This window comes from Gymnoscopelus microlampas (assembly GCF_963454915.1).
Source record: "Gymnoscopelus microlampas genome assembly, chromosome: 5".
Taxonomy (NCBI): domain Eukaryota; kingdom Metazoa; phylum Chordata; class Actinopteri; order Myctophiformes; family Myctophidae; genus Gymnoscopelus; species Gymnoscopelus microlampas.
This window is the reverse complement of record NC_139942.1, coordinates 47,960,382-47,973,256: the sequence shown is the minus strand read 5'-3', so window position 1 is coordinate 47,973,256 and position 12,875 is coordinate 47,960,382. Positions and strand designations below refer to the sequence as shown.

At 45.3% G+C, this 12,875-nt stretch overlaps 1 protein-coding gene across 1 annotated transcript; it reads right to left on the bottom strand.

Moving 5' to 3' along the window:
* Nucleotides 1-1,294: 1,294 nt before the first annotated feature.
* LOC311045141 (inorganic pyrophosphatase-like) lies at nt 1,295-2,176 on the bottom strand (the record flags this gene model as incomplete). Its single annotated transcript, XM_084056951.1, has 1 exon — nt 1,295-2,176. One exon carries the CDS (start codon nt 2,174-2,176, stop codon nt 1,295-1,297), a length of 882 nt encoding a protein of 293 aa, XP_083913077.1.
* Between the last annotated feature and the right edge of the window lie 10,699 nt (nt 2,177-12,875).

The window sequence follows — 12,875 nt, the reverse complement described above, 5'->3', positions numbered from 1 at the left end:
GAACACATCTATCGCTTTGACCAGTAAGCTCCGCCCTTAGATTGTCCGCAATTTTGAGCAGTTTGAAAAACACTTAAACCCAGGATTTTTCAGCTATTTGCGTGAAACTGTATCATCTGTGTGATCTCCTTTTTCACAATTACTTGTCTGTTGGGCCAATGGCGTCTCCCTTAAATGAATGCCTCACAATCTCAAGGTTGCCAGTTCAAGCCTCACTTGATGCAGACTTAATTTAAGTTGAATTGCAAACAACATGACTGTATCAATGAATTCATGTGCAAATGGTAAAGATAACCTGAAATGCTTATTTGAGAGTACGTTTTTTCAACGTATGACATACTTCATTCTGAAAATAGCCGATCTACAATCTCAAAACTTTTCAGATAGCAACGTGTTTCTGAGCTTGTAGATCGGCTGCTTTCACTGTTTTCGGTAGCGAGGAGACATACAATTTCTCTATTGGTAAATGGTTTGTGAACGAGTGATCTTAGTGTTGGCTTGGTTCATGACAGAAGGCAAGAGTTTATGATCTTCAACAGACAACATCAGCCTGGACAAAGCTATAGCACTATAGGTAGTGTTGCAGCCTACTAGCCTATCATGGGGCGGCCATAGCTGGGTGGTTAGTGAGCACGCCTAGGGAACCAGAGGCCCTGGTTGCCCCAGGTTCGATTCCAGGCCATCCCTGCATATGCATCGATGAAATTAAATTTGTCCTTGAGCAAGACTCTTAACCCCTAATTGCTCACAGGTTCTCATTGGAAACAAGACCACAAGGACTTTCATGAACGACCTGTTAATAGGAATTATCCTTATCCTAGTCCGAAGGTTGAGAGTTTGATTCCTGTTAATGGCAATAGGTTGAGATGTCCAATCTATCCATTCTGTTTCCATATCTCTCTCTCTCATCAATCTATTCCGTTTCCATGTCTCTCTTCAATCTATTCCGTTTCCATGGCTCTCTCTCTCTCTCTCTCTCTCTCTCTCTCTCTCTCTCTCTCCAGTTTCCATCTCTCTCTCTCTCTCTCTCTCTCTCTCTCTCTCTCTCTCTCTCTCCAGTTTCCATGTCTGTCTGTCTCTCTCTCACTGGCCCCGTATTATCGCTGCTTGCAGCAATATTATACTTTTGCTATTCGATGTTTTTTAAATAGCAGATCAGCGCCGCACTCTGAGCTTGTACATCTGCTATTTTTGAATAGCCAAAGCTAAGTGGTTAAAATGATTGTGACTATGTTAACTAATTTTCCTGGGGGACCCCCTGGAACCACTGATGTAAGGTACAGTAGCTCTTGTGTTACTTCTTCCTCTCATAGTAGAACCATTGGTGGACTGCTGAGGGGATGGGGTCTTCTGATCCACGAGGACTCGTCTCGTCAACAACGGCTTTGGCCTCGTCCTCTGAGCAGCAGAAAGGACTTTCACCAGATGACACACGTGTGTTCTTACAGCTCAACCCTCCAGCAGCATCGGTCCGTTGGGAGACGAGGGCTTCCCAAAACCTGTGAGTGTTCTTGATCGTCTCGACGGCAAAGTCCCTGTCTCTGAACTCTCCGTCGAAGGCAAACCGGTTCTCTGCTTTCCCATCTGGAACCTTGTACCTCGTGAACCAGTCGACCGTGGCCTCCAGGTAGCCGGGTTTCAGTCTCTGAACGTCGCTAATGCTGTTCAAGCTGCTGGCTTCAGGGTCTTCTACGTTGACGGCAATGACTTTCCAGTCGGTCTCGCCCTCATCGATCATGGCCAAAACACCAAGAACCTTCACCACGATGACCTCGCCACGGGAACACACCCTGGTCCCGATCTCACAGACATCGATCGGGTCGTTGTCGCCACAGCAGTCGGTGTCTCCGTCTTTGTGTCCGGGATCTTCCCACGTCTGTGGTATCGCTCCGTAGTTCCACATGTAGCCTTTGTGTGGGAACACGTTTGCGACGTAACACACTTTACCCTTCTTCACGTCTTGCTTTATTGGGTTCAGAGCTTCTTTTGTAGCGATCTCCATCTTGGCGTTGGTCCATCTTGGTATCTCGACCACCATGTTGAAGAGGTTCCGGCCCTCATCGGCGTACATCGGTATGTCATGGAATGGTGAGATGTACTTGCCGTCGGTGTCTCTGAAAAACAGACGGTAACTGGTGGTGTTGAGGTTTCCTCTCTGCTCGACTGTGAAGCTCATGTTTGAGTTCAGAGTTGTGTGTTCTGCCTTTACACACAGGAACTAAGCGAAACTACATGGAAAAAAAGCTTCATCCAAACACATGACTAACACGGCAGGTAGAAAGCCTTAGATATTCAGTGAGACAATGACATCACACTGACGTCACTGAATAACTCCATGTAGTATCAAACAGGCCCAGGACTTTCAGGTCTGTCTGTTACTCTGAGAAATAGGCTAATATCAAATGGGAGTCAAGTAACATAAATGCATACTGTATCAATGGAGGACCTTGACATTCCAAAGGTTGAGAATAACTCGTATAATTTGACATACATTGGCTGTTTGTATATCTTAGTAATTCTCCTCACAGACACTCCATAGACTATCATTCTGGGGCCCTTTATTTTGCATTTATTTGATAGAATCAGAATCAGCTGATTGATGTACTAAAAACAAAAAATGGACGGGCAAAACAATAACAAGTAACAATCAAAAAACAAATATATGCACATTCACACATAAGCTATAAAAAGGCAAAAACAACAATTCAATTAAAAATACACAAATTAAACTAACAGACACATTAGGCTTACAATACATAGTCAAGCAAAAAAAAAATTGAACATAACAAATGTAGCAACAATAATAAGCAGAAATGTACTGAACTGACAAAAAGCACCACACATGTGACAGTAATTCAAGCCAAATGGTCACTCAGCATCAAGGACAATAGGCTCTATGCACAGCACTTATGTTGGAAAGAACATGGGCCTCTTCCTTCAGGTCTTATTTCAAGGGTCCATTTGGTTCCATTTGTACACTCTCAGAGTTACAACAGGGGCCATTTTGAACCCCCTCAAGGAACCATGAGGGTCCCTGGACCACACTTTGAGACCCACTGGTGTAGCAGAGTGTTTCCAGTGACTCTGTTTGACCAGAATGGAACAGAGCCTTCATTAGTATCATATGTCCACTGGTGTAAAGTAACTAAGTACATTTACTCAAGTACTGAACTTAATGTTTTGGAGGTATCTTTTACTTTACTGGAATATTTCCAATTTTCAGTACTTTTACTTTTACTTCACTAGATCTCAGAGGCAAATATTGTAGGCCTACTTACACTCCACTACAATTATTTGAAAACTTTAGTTACTTTGCAGATATAAATTATATTATAAAACATACATTTACCACATTAACCCTATTTTATACCTAGGCTATTTGAAAATAGCAGATCTACAATCTCACAAGGCGTCGCATTGTGACACGTTGTGAGCTTGTAGATCTGCTATTTTCAAACATTTTAGTACTTTTACTTTTGGTATTTTTAAGTACATTTTGATACCAATACTTTTGTACTTTTACTCAAGCACATTTTTATTCCAGACTTTTACTTGTAACAGAGTTTTGCTTGCTACAATGTAGTATTTATTGATACTTGTACTGTGAGTACTTTTCCCACCACTGATCAATAGATAAAGTGCGTTTAAAATGATTACCGTTAAACCTCTAAGTAATGTCTAAGTAATGTCTACATGTTTAAAATGAGATATCTCGGCCGTGCAGTCGCGGATCGGCTCCATAGCTCAGTGGTTAGAGCACTGGTCTTGTAAACCAGGGGTCGAGAGTTCGATCCTCGCTGGGGCCTTACTTTACCCTGCTTTCAAAACTCTTTTCAAGAGACCACTAAATAAATGACTTACAGACGGTTATAAATGTGGTATTTTTCAATAACTAGTAGTGAATGCGTCACCGGCACGGTGCTAAAACATTATGGAAAACACCTTTAGTTATTTGTTTGTTTGTTTGTTTGTTTGTCTGAACCAGGCTGGACTGAAAGGAAAGCGCGAGACGTGGCTCGAGACTGTCATCTTGTGGTACACGACGGACTTGCACAAGATAGAGAATAACATTTCATTGCAGCGTCTCTAAAGCAAACATATTGCTTTTTTTTTTGCAATTAAACATTATCATTTATTTTAATTAAACTGCACCTCGAAGCCAGTGAAGCGGTTTAACGTTTTAAAGGTCTCTCAGAACGTTTAAAGTCTAAAGCACTGGTTTTCAACCAGTGGTCCGGGGACCACCAGTGGTCCTTGAGGGAGTAGTGTTTCAGGGGGTCCCCAGCGAAATGAGTTTACATAGCGTCACAATCGCTTTTAACCACTTAGCTTTGGCTATTCAAAAATATCAGATCTACAAGCTCATAGCGCGGCACCGAGTGCCGCGCTATGAGCTTGTAGATCTGATATTTTTGAATATCCTTGAAGAAGTGTGCATATCTTTGAATATTTATATGTTTTAAAGCGAAAATTAACTGATATCTTTGCTTCTGGGGGGTCCCTGGCACAAAACATTTTCAGATGGGGGTCCGCGGCCAAATGTATATCAATTTAGGGGTCCTTGGCATGAAAAAGGTTGAAAACCACTGATCTAAAGTAACATATGGGCTGTTGTGCATGTGGCTTCTTGGAATGGGTTTTCATATCTGCTCAGCAGTTGGTCCTCTTATGCAATGATGTAGCCTACAGTAACTAAGTACATTTACTCAACTACTGTACTTAAGTACAATTTGGAGGTGCCTTTATTTTACTGGAGTATTTCCAATTGTCTATATTTTTACTTCTACTCCACTACATCTCAGAGGCAAATATTGTACTTTTACTCCACTACAATTATTTGAAAACTTAAGTATCTAGTTACTTTGCAGATATAAATTATTACATTATAAAACATACTTTAACCACTTCAGACCTATTTCATATGTAGGTTTTTTTTCAAACATTTTGTAGTACTTTTACTTTTGGTACTTTAAGTAGGCTACATTTTGATAACAATACTTTTGTACTTTCACTCAAGTACATTTTGAATTCCGGACTTTTGTTTGTAACAAAGAAGTACGTTTACATTGCAGTATTGATACTTTTTACTTGGGTAAAACATTAGACTACTTTTTCCACCACTGATCCTTATGCCATGATGACAGCTCTGTCATTCTAAGCAGTCAGTCTTTGTTGTGGGGGGGGGGGGAGAGGGGGGAGAGGGGGGGTCATTGGTATGCCAGGCCTCACATGGACAGAGCTGATGCCAGGCTCCACACCAACAGCTTGCAAAATGTTGTCAGTGGTTACAGTTACGCAACTTTAAAGGTAATGTAAGTCAGTGGTTTTCAAACCTTTTTCCTGCCAAGCAAGGACCCCCAAACTGATATATATTTGGCCACGGACCCCCACACAGCACACAAGCACTGAAGGGGTTTTAACATGTTTATTTATTAACACGGTGGGAGGATGATAAAATATAACTCTCTCAACACCTACATTGCACTGGGTGAGACATAATCTATGAACTATAACCCTCAGGAATTGAATAATAAAATAATAAACCATGGGTTATTTTGGCCCTTTAAAGTTATTTCAATGGGTACGTTGATTGGGCTGTAATCTTTACATTTTACAGATATTTTAAAGCTAAGCCTGTTTTAAAACATAACTTTCTTTAACCTTCCCAAAGTAAAGTGATTTAAGGCAGGGTGAACCAGTTACAAGCTGTATGGTTTTAAGCCTGTTGCTGATTGTGTCCACCTGAGGGCGACAGAGATCATAGCTAGAATAAAAACGGAGGCATTCTGACTCAGGATGCGTCAAGAGACACGTGAGCAACCACGTGAGGACTTCCGCTTTTTCTTCAAAATAAAACTGTATATAGTGTCAAGCTTCACACTGAACGCCACGCGAGCGCTTCAGCTCTGCTTTTCAAAATAAAAGTGTTTTGATGTTTATTTTATGCTCTGTTTTACGACGGTGCGCCGAAAATAGCAGATCTACAAGCTAGCAATGCATCTCATTGTGAGCTTGTAGATTTTAATAGCTTATATTGTCTAAACTAGCGCCATATTGCGTCATCTCGTTTTTAATATTTCATTAAACTGAGTAAACACTGGATTTATTGACGACTCTTCCACTTCTGTCCACACGAGGGCGACAAAGGCCGTTGAATAAAAACAGAGCGACAAAGTCAGATCAGTGAACACAATATTACATTTATCTCTGTATTAGTTCAATGGATTTACATCAATATTGTGTTTTTTTTTTACCCCATTATGTATGCATGTTAGTTAGTTAGTTAGTTAGTTAGTTATAGTTGGTTAGTTAGTTGACCATAATACTGACATGATACTGACCATGATAATGACTGATAAAAAGCTTTGCACAGCTGCTTTTTGTATTGTGATTAAAAAGCAGAATGTTTTACCCACATAAACCCTAGTGTCCTTATTCTGGAGTGAAAACAGCCGATCTACAAGCTCAGAACACATTGCATTGAGACACATTAAGAGCTTGTCGATCAGCTATTTTTACAGAAGAAATTAGAGGATAAAGCGAGGGGCCTAGACCTCAGGGGTCTGTCTGTCTGTCTGTCTGTCTGTCTGTCTGTCTGTCTGTCCGTCTGTCAGACATCGCGGACGCACCTGTCAATCATTAGTGACTCTGTTTCACTGTGCCTGCAGAGGAGTTTGTCTCCCCCGCGACGGACTCTTTCTAGTATTATTATATACTCCTTTCTAATACTATATCCTTAACCTGTGTGCGTCACTGAACAACCGTGAGTTGTGCTTTATGTTTGATATATGTTTCACCATTATGGCTGGCATATTCTGTTTAAGTGTAACTTTGTGCCACTGTTTGTGCCATTTAATCTCTGTGGAATGACGCTATTTTGGTTGATTGTTACGTCTAATTCCTGTCATTATAGTTTATTTACATTTACTTGTAATCTTCCTACATGCATAATCTACCTGTATTTATGTGTTTGGACAAAGAGGGAGTTTGTAATGTGTCTCTATTTTAGCTCCATGCTTGGATGCTCTGTATTAGTGTTAATCACTCTGCTCACTTAATCACTTGTTGCCAACACCTGGCTGCAATGGCCTCGTTAAGGGCCCCCTTTGATGTTGCTGCTGTGGATGTGATTACCCTGTTTAGCTTATTGACCCATTGCCTGTGTTTTGTTTCATCATGTTTGTGACTGATGCCATGTTTAGTGCAGTATGCAGAACTGACTGTATGTACTCCTGATTTATGTCAGACCACACACACCCAATACCTGTCCTGTACCTGTGCGTATCTGTATGCTGCCCATACTAAGCCTTCAGTAAACAGCTTAAACTCCCAATTGCCGCCTCCTCGTGTTCTGACCGACACTCCAGAGCGAGTACTAACTTTACTATTGCCAGCACCTATCCCTTTCCTTCACACCCTGTCTGTCTGTCTGTCTGTCTGTCTGACCATATCATGTCTCACCACATCATGTCTGTGTCTGCTTCGCCATATCATGTCATGGCTCTGTCGAGGATGTTAAGCAGGGATCTTTTGAGAGACAGAGAGGGGGTGACTGATGGTGGGGTTATCAGAATCTGTATTTTCTAAATTTTTGGGGGTCAAAACCCCCCAAACCCCCCGAAATGCATAGAAAACTATGCATTATACCCGTAACAATACAAACACATTGGTCTTACGCCTGCATTAGGCTACTACATCACACTTACTGTAACATGGTTGTAACAAGTTCTATTCAGACCATAATCACAAGGAAATTCAATGCAATGCTTCAGCCATACGTCAGATATGTATTGTCTACGTATGTATGTTTTGCAGTTTGATATTGGCAGTTGTTTGCAAAATGTGAAAAAGTAAATAATAAAAGTATGCTTTGGAAAAGGGTATGAAATAAGTAGGCTATACATGATGATTTGAACCTCCAAAATGTACCCTTCACATTATTGTTTATGCCATAATGACATCCACAGGCTTTATAGCAATTGTTCAAATGAGGCCTTAAATGTGAAATGTTCAACAAGCATGTTCAAATCGGATACAGGATAGGTGGGCACTAGGGACATCTGGGCACCTTGATGTACAATTGGCTATTTTGTACAAAATGTTGAAAAAATACATGATGTGAACATGCACGGTACATCATAATAGACTTGATGTTATCCTTCACGGTACACACACACGCACGCACGCACGCACGCACGCACGCACGCACGCACGCACGCACGCACACACACACACACACACACACACACACACACACAGGGAGTGCAGCCTACCTGCTGCAGCAGCCGCAGGGGGAGGAGGAGAGGACACAGCTCATTCTTTCAGAATACCCACACAGTTTTGGGGCCATGAAGCACGTTGGCTGTTATGCTGTTGTAGCTCTCAGTCCGTGTCTAACTAACTATAAGCTAGTATGATATACTACCTCACATGCAGCAACTTATTTTCGGTAGAGCAATGTTAGATGCATGCACCTTTATCGTGTTTCGACGGCTGAGCATGTCTGTACTCTGTGCCGTCGGCATGTTATGAAACCTCCCTGTGACATACATTAGTCTGGTCCATAGTGTTAGAGTTATGTTATATCCCCATTTGGGAATCTTAGATCACGTCATCATATAAGAACTGCGTTCCAAACATAAACACACCACCCTGGCGTTTTTGTCAGGGGGGTGGCTGAGAAAGAAGTAAGGAAGGGGCCCAATTCGTTCCCAATATGGCTGCTGTGCATAGAGCCTATTATGGCTGCTGTGCATAGAGCCTATTGCAGTATTGATGTGTGTGTGTGTGTGTGTGTGTGTGTGTGTGTGTGTGTGTGTGTATGTGTGTGTGTGTGTGTGTGTGTGTGTGTGTGTGTGTGTATATATATATTTTTTTTTAGTATAGTAGAGTGAAAGAAGAGCGTACCAAATGCACTCTTTACAGGTCCATTTTATCAAGTATAGAGGGTTTAAGTGGTACTGGATTTGACGCTCAACAAAAGCGAATTAATCCTTGTGGATAGCGGAGGACAATTTCACAATAAATTAAAACTCTGCGATAACGATTATTGTGAGCGTTTTTAATGATGTGATGTGAACAAGTATCGCCCCATCCCTAGTTGTGACAGGATACAGTATACGTATTGCCTCACTTCCACTATATACATGTATATGTATATTGCATAAACTTGTGTTGCTGATTAAAGCTTTTCATAGATGTTGGTTTCATGTTAATGTGTATTTTCATGTTAATGTGTTAATGTGTAAGTAAACTTTCACTCTGTACTTAGTCTGCTCTTTTCCCCCCTCTCTTTGTCGAAAATAGCCGATCTACAAGCTCACAACGCCTCGCAGCGCACAACGGCGTTGTAGATCGGCTATTTTCGGCTAATGTTCCCCTCAGAATAGGGATGCTAGGGTTCAAGTGGTTAATGTAAAAATGAAAATCCTATCACACAAAGATTTGGCGGACCCCCTGTAGTAACTCCGAGGACCCCCTGTTGAAGACCTCTGCTCTAATGTGTTGTAACTATGCAATGCACATATGTGTCTGTGCGCCGATGGATGCCTGTTGATGCTGTGTTTGCCACAACCTTGTACGGCACTTTGCTCAGCTTCTGTTGTTTATTAAATGTGCTCTATAAATAAAGTTTGATTCCATATACTAGGCTGTGTATGTTGTGACAGGATACAATCTACGTATATATCTGGCTCTCGGTCACTTGAATTAATATTTGTTTCTTTCTTTCTTTCTCAGAGTGGAGACGGACTGTGCCGAGGTTGTTCTTGTGCCATAGATGCCCCGAAGACGGAGACTCTCACCTACAGTATAACACCCTCCCAGACACCAGGCTGACTGAGGTTCTCACCTACAATATAACACCCTCCCAGACACCAGAATGACTGAGGTTCTCACTGGTTCTTGCGCTTTGCGCATACAGTACAGTATGTGCCGCTACGCTGCGATCGGTCGGGTTCTTGCACGGTATTTTCGCATATCAGTACAGTATGTGCCGTTTCGCTGCCATCGGTCTGTCGGGTTCTTAAGCGGTATTGTCGCGCATATCAGTACAGTATGTGCCGACACACTGCGATCGGTCGGGGTCCTTGCTACGGTATTGTCGCGCATATCAGTACAGGATGTGCCGTCACGTTGCGATCGGTCGGGTCCTTGCTGCGGTATTGTCACGCATATCAGTACAGTATGTGCCGTCACGCTGCGATAGTCGTCGGTCAGGTCCTTGCTGGGTATTGTCGCACATATCAGTACAGTATGTGCCATCACGCTGCGATCGGTCGGGTCCTTGCTGTGGTATTTTCGCGCATATCAGTACAGTATGTGCGGTCGCGCTGCGATCGGTCGGGTCCGTGCTGCGGTGTTGTCACGCATATCAGTACAGTATGGGCCGTCGCGCTGCGATCGGTCGGTTCCTTGCTGCTGTATTGTCGCGCATATCAGTACAGTATGTGCCGTCGCGCTGCGATCGGCCGGGTCCTTGCTGCTGTATTGTTGCGCATATCAGTACAGTATGTGCCGTCACGCTGCGATTGTCGTCGGTCGGGTCCTTAATGCGGTATTGGTATTGCCGGTATTGTGGCGCATGTCAGTACAGTATGCGCCGTCACACTACGCTGCGATCGTCGTCGGTCGGGTCGTTTGCTGCCGTATTGTGGCGCATATCAGTACATTATGTGCCGTCACGCTATTGCGCCGTCGTCGTGGACGCGTCGACTACTTGTTTGGCGACGTGTCGACACTCGCGTCGACCACTTGTTTGGTGACGTGTGCTGTCCTGTGGCCGGGGCTGGGCGTACGGACGCGCAAACGACCCGACCGACGACGGCGCAATAGCGTGACGGCACATACTGTACTGATATGCGCCACAATCAGTATCAGTACAGTATGTGCCGTTGTCGGTCGGGTCGTTTGCTGCCGTATTGTGGCGCATATCAGTACATTATGTGCCGTCACGCTATTGCGCCGTCGTCCGTCGGGTCGTTTGCGCGTCCTTACGCCTAGCCCCGGTCATGGACGTGTCGACTACTTGTTTGGCGACGTGTCGACACTCGCGTTGACCACTTGTTTGGCAACGTGTGCTGTCCTGTGGCCGGGGCTGGGCGTACGGACGCGCAAACGACCCGACCGACGACGGCGCAATAGCGTGACGGCACATACTGTACTGATATGCGCCACAATCAGTATCAGTACAGTATGTGCCGTTGTCGGTCGGGTCGTTTGCTGCCGTATTGTGGCGCATATCAGTACATTATGTGCCGTCACGCTATTGCGCCGTCGTCGGTCGGGTCGTTTTCGCGTCCTTACGCCTAGCCCCGGTCATGGACGCGTCGACTACTTGTTTGGCGACGTGTCGACACTCGCGTTGACCACTTGTTTGGCAACGTGTGCTGTCCTGTGGCCGGAGCTGGGCGTACGGACGCGCAAACGACCCGACCGACGACGGCGCAATAGCGTGACGGCACATACTGTACTGATATGCGCCACAATCAGTATCAGTACAGTATGTGCCGTTGTCGGTCGGGTCGTTTGCTGCCGTATTGTGGCGCATATCAGTACATTATGTGCCGTCACGCTATTGCGCCGTTGTCGGTCGGGTCGTTTGCGCGTCCTTACGCCTAGCCCCGGTCATGGACGCGTCGACTACTTGTTTGGCGACGTGTCGACACTCGCGTCGACCACTTGTTTGGTGACGTGTGCTGTCCTGTGGCCGGAGCTGGGCGTACGGACGCGCAAACGACCCGACCGAAGACGGCGCAATAGCGTGACGGCACATACTGTACTGATATGCGCCACAATCAGTATCAGTACAGTATGTGCCGTTGTCGGTCGGGTCGTTTGCTGCCGTATTGTGGCGCATATCAGTACATTATGTGCCGTCACGCTATTGCGCCGTCGTCGGTCGGGTCGTTTGCGCGTCCTTACGCCTAGCCCCGGTCATGGACGCGTCGACTACTTGTTTGGCGACGTGTCGACACTCGCGTCGACCACTTGTTTGGTGACGTGTGCTGTCCTGTGGCCGGGGCTGGGCGTACGGACGCGCAAACGACCCGACAGACGACGGCGCAATAGCGTGACGGCACATACTGTACTGATATGCGCCACAATCAGTATCAGTACAGTATATGCCGTTGTCGGTCGGGTCGTTTGCTGCCGTATTGTGGCGCATATCAGTACATTATGTGCCATCACGCTATTGCGGCGTCGTCGGTCGGGTCGTTTGCGCGTCCTTACGCCTAGCCCCGGTCATGGACGCGTCGACTACTTGTTTGGCGACGTGTCGACACTCGCGTTGACCACTTGTTTGGCAACGTGTGCTGTCCTGTGGCCGGGGCTGGGCGTACGGACGCACAAACGACCCGACCGACGACGGCGCAATAGCGTGACGGCACATACTGTACTGATATGCGCCACAATCAGTATCAGTACAGTATGTGCCGTTGTCGGTCGGGTCGTTTGCTGCCGTATTGTGGCGCATATCAGTACATTATGTGCCGTCACGCTATTGCGCGATCGTCGACGGTCGGTTGGATCCTTGCGCCGGTATTGTGGCGCTTGTCAGTACAGTATGCGCCGTCACGCTACGCTGCGATTGTCCTCGGTCGGTTGTATCCTTGCGCCGGTATTGTGCCGCATGTCAGTACAGTATGCGCCGCTACGCTGCAATCGTCGTCGGTCGGGTCCTTGCGCCAGTATTGTGGCGCATGTCAGTACAGTACGCGCCGTCACGCTACGCTGCGATCGTCATCGGTCGGGTCCTTGCGCCGGTATTGTGGCGCATGTCAGTACAGCATGCGCCGTCACGCTACGCTGAGGTTGGATCCTTGCGCCGGTATTGTGGCGCATGTCAGTACAGTATACGCCGTCACGCTACGCTG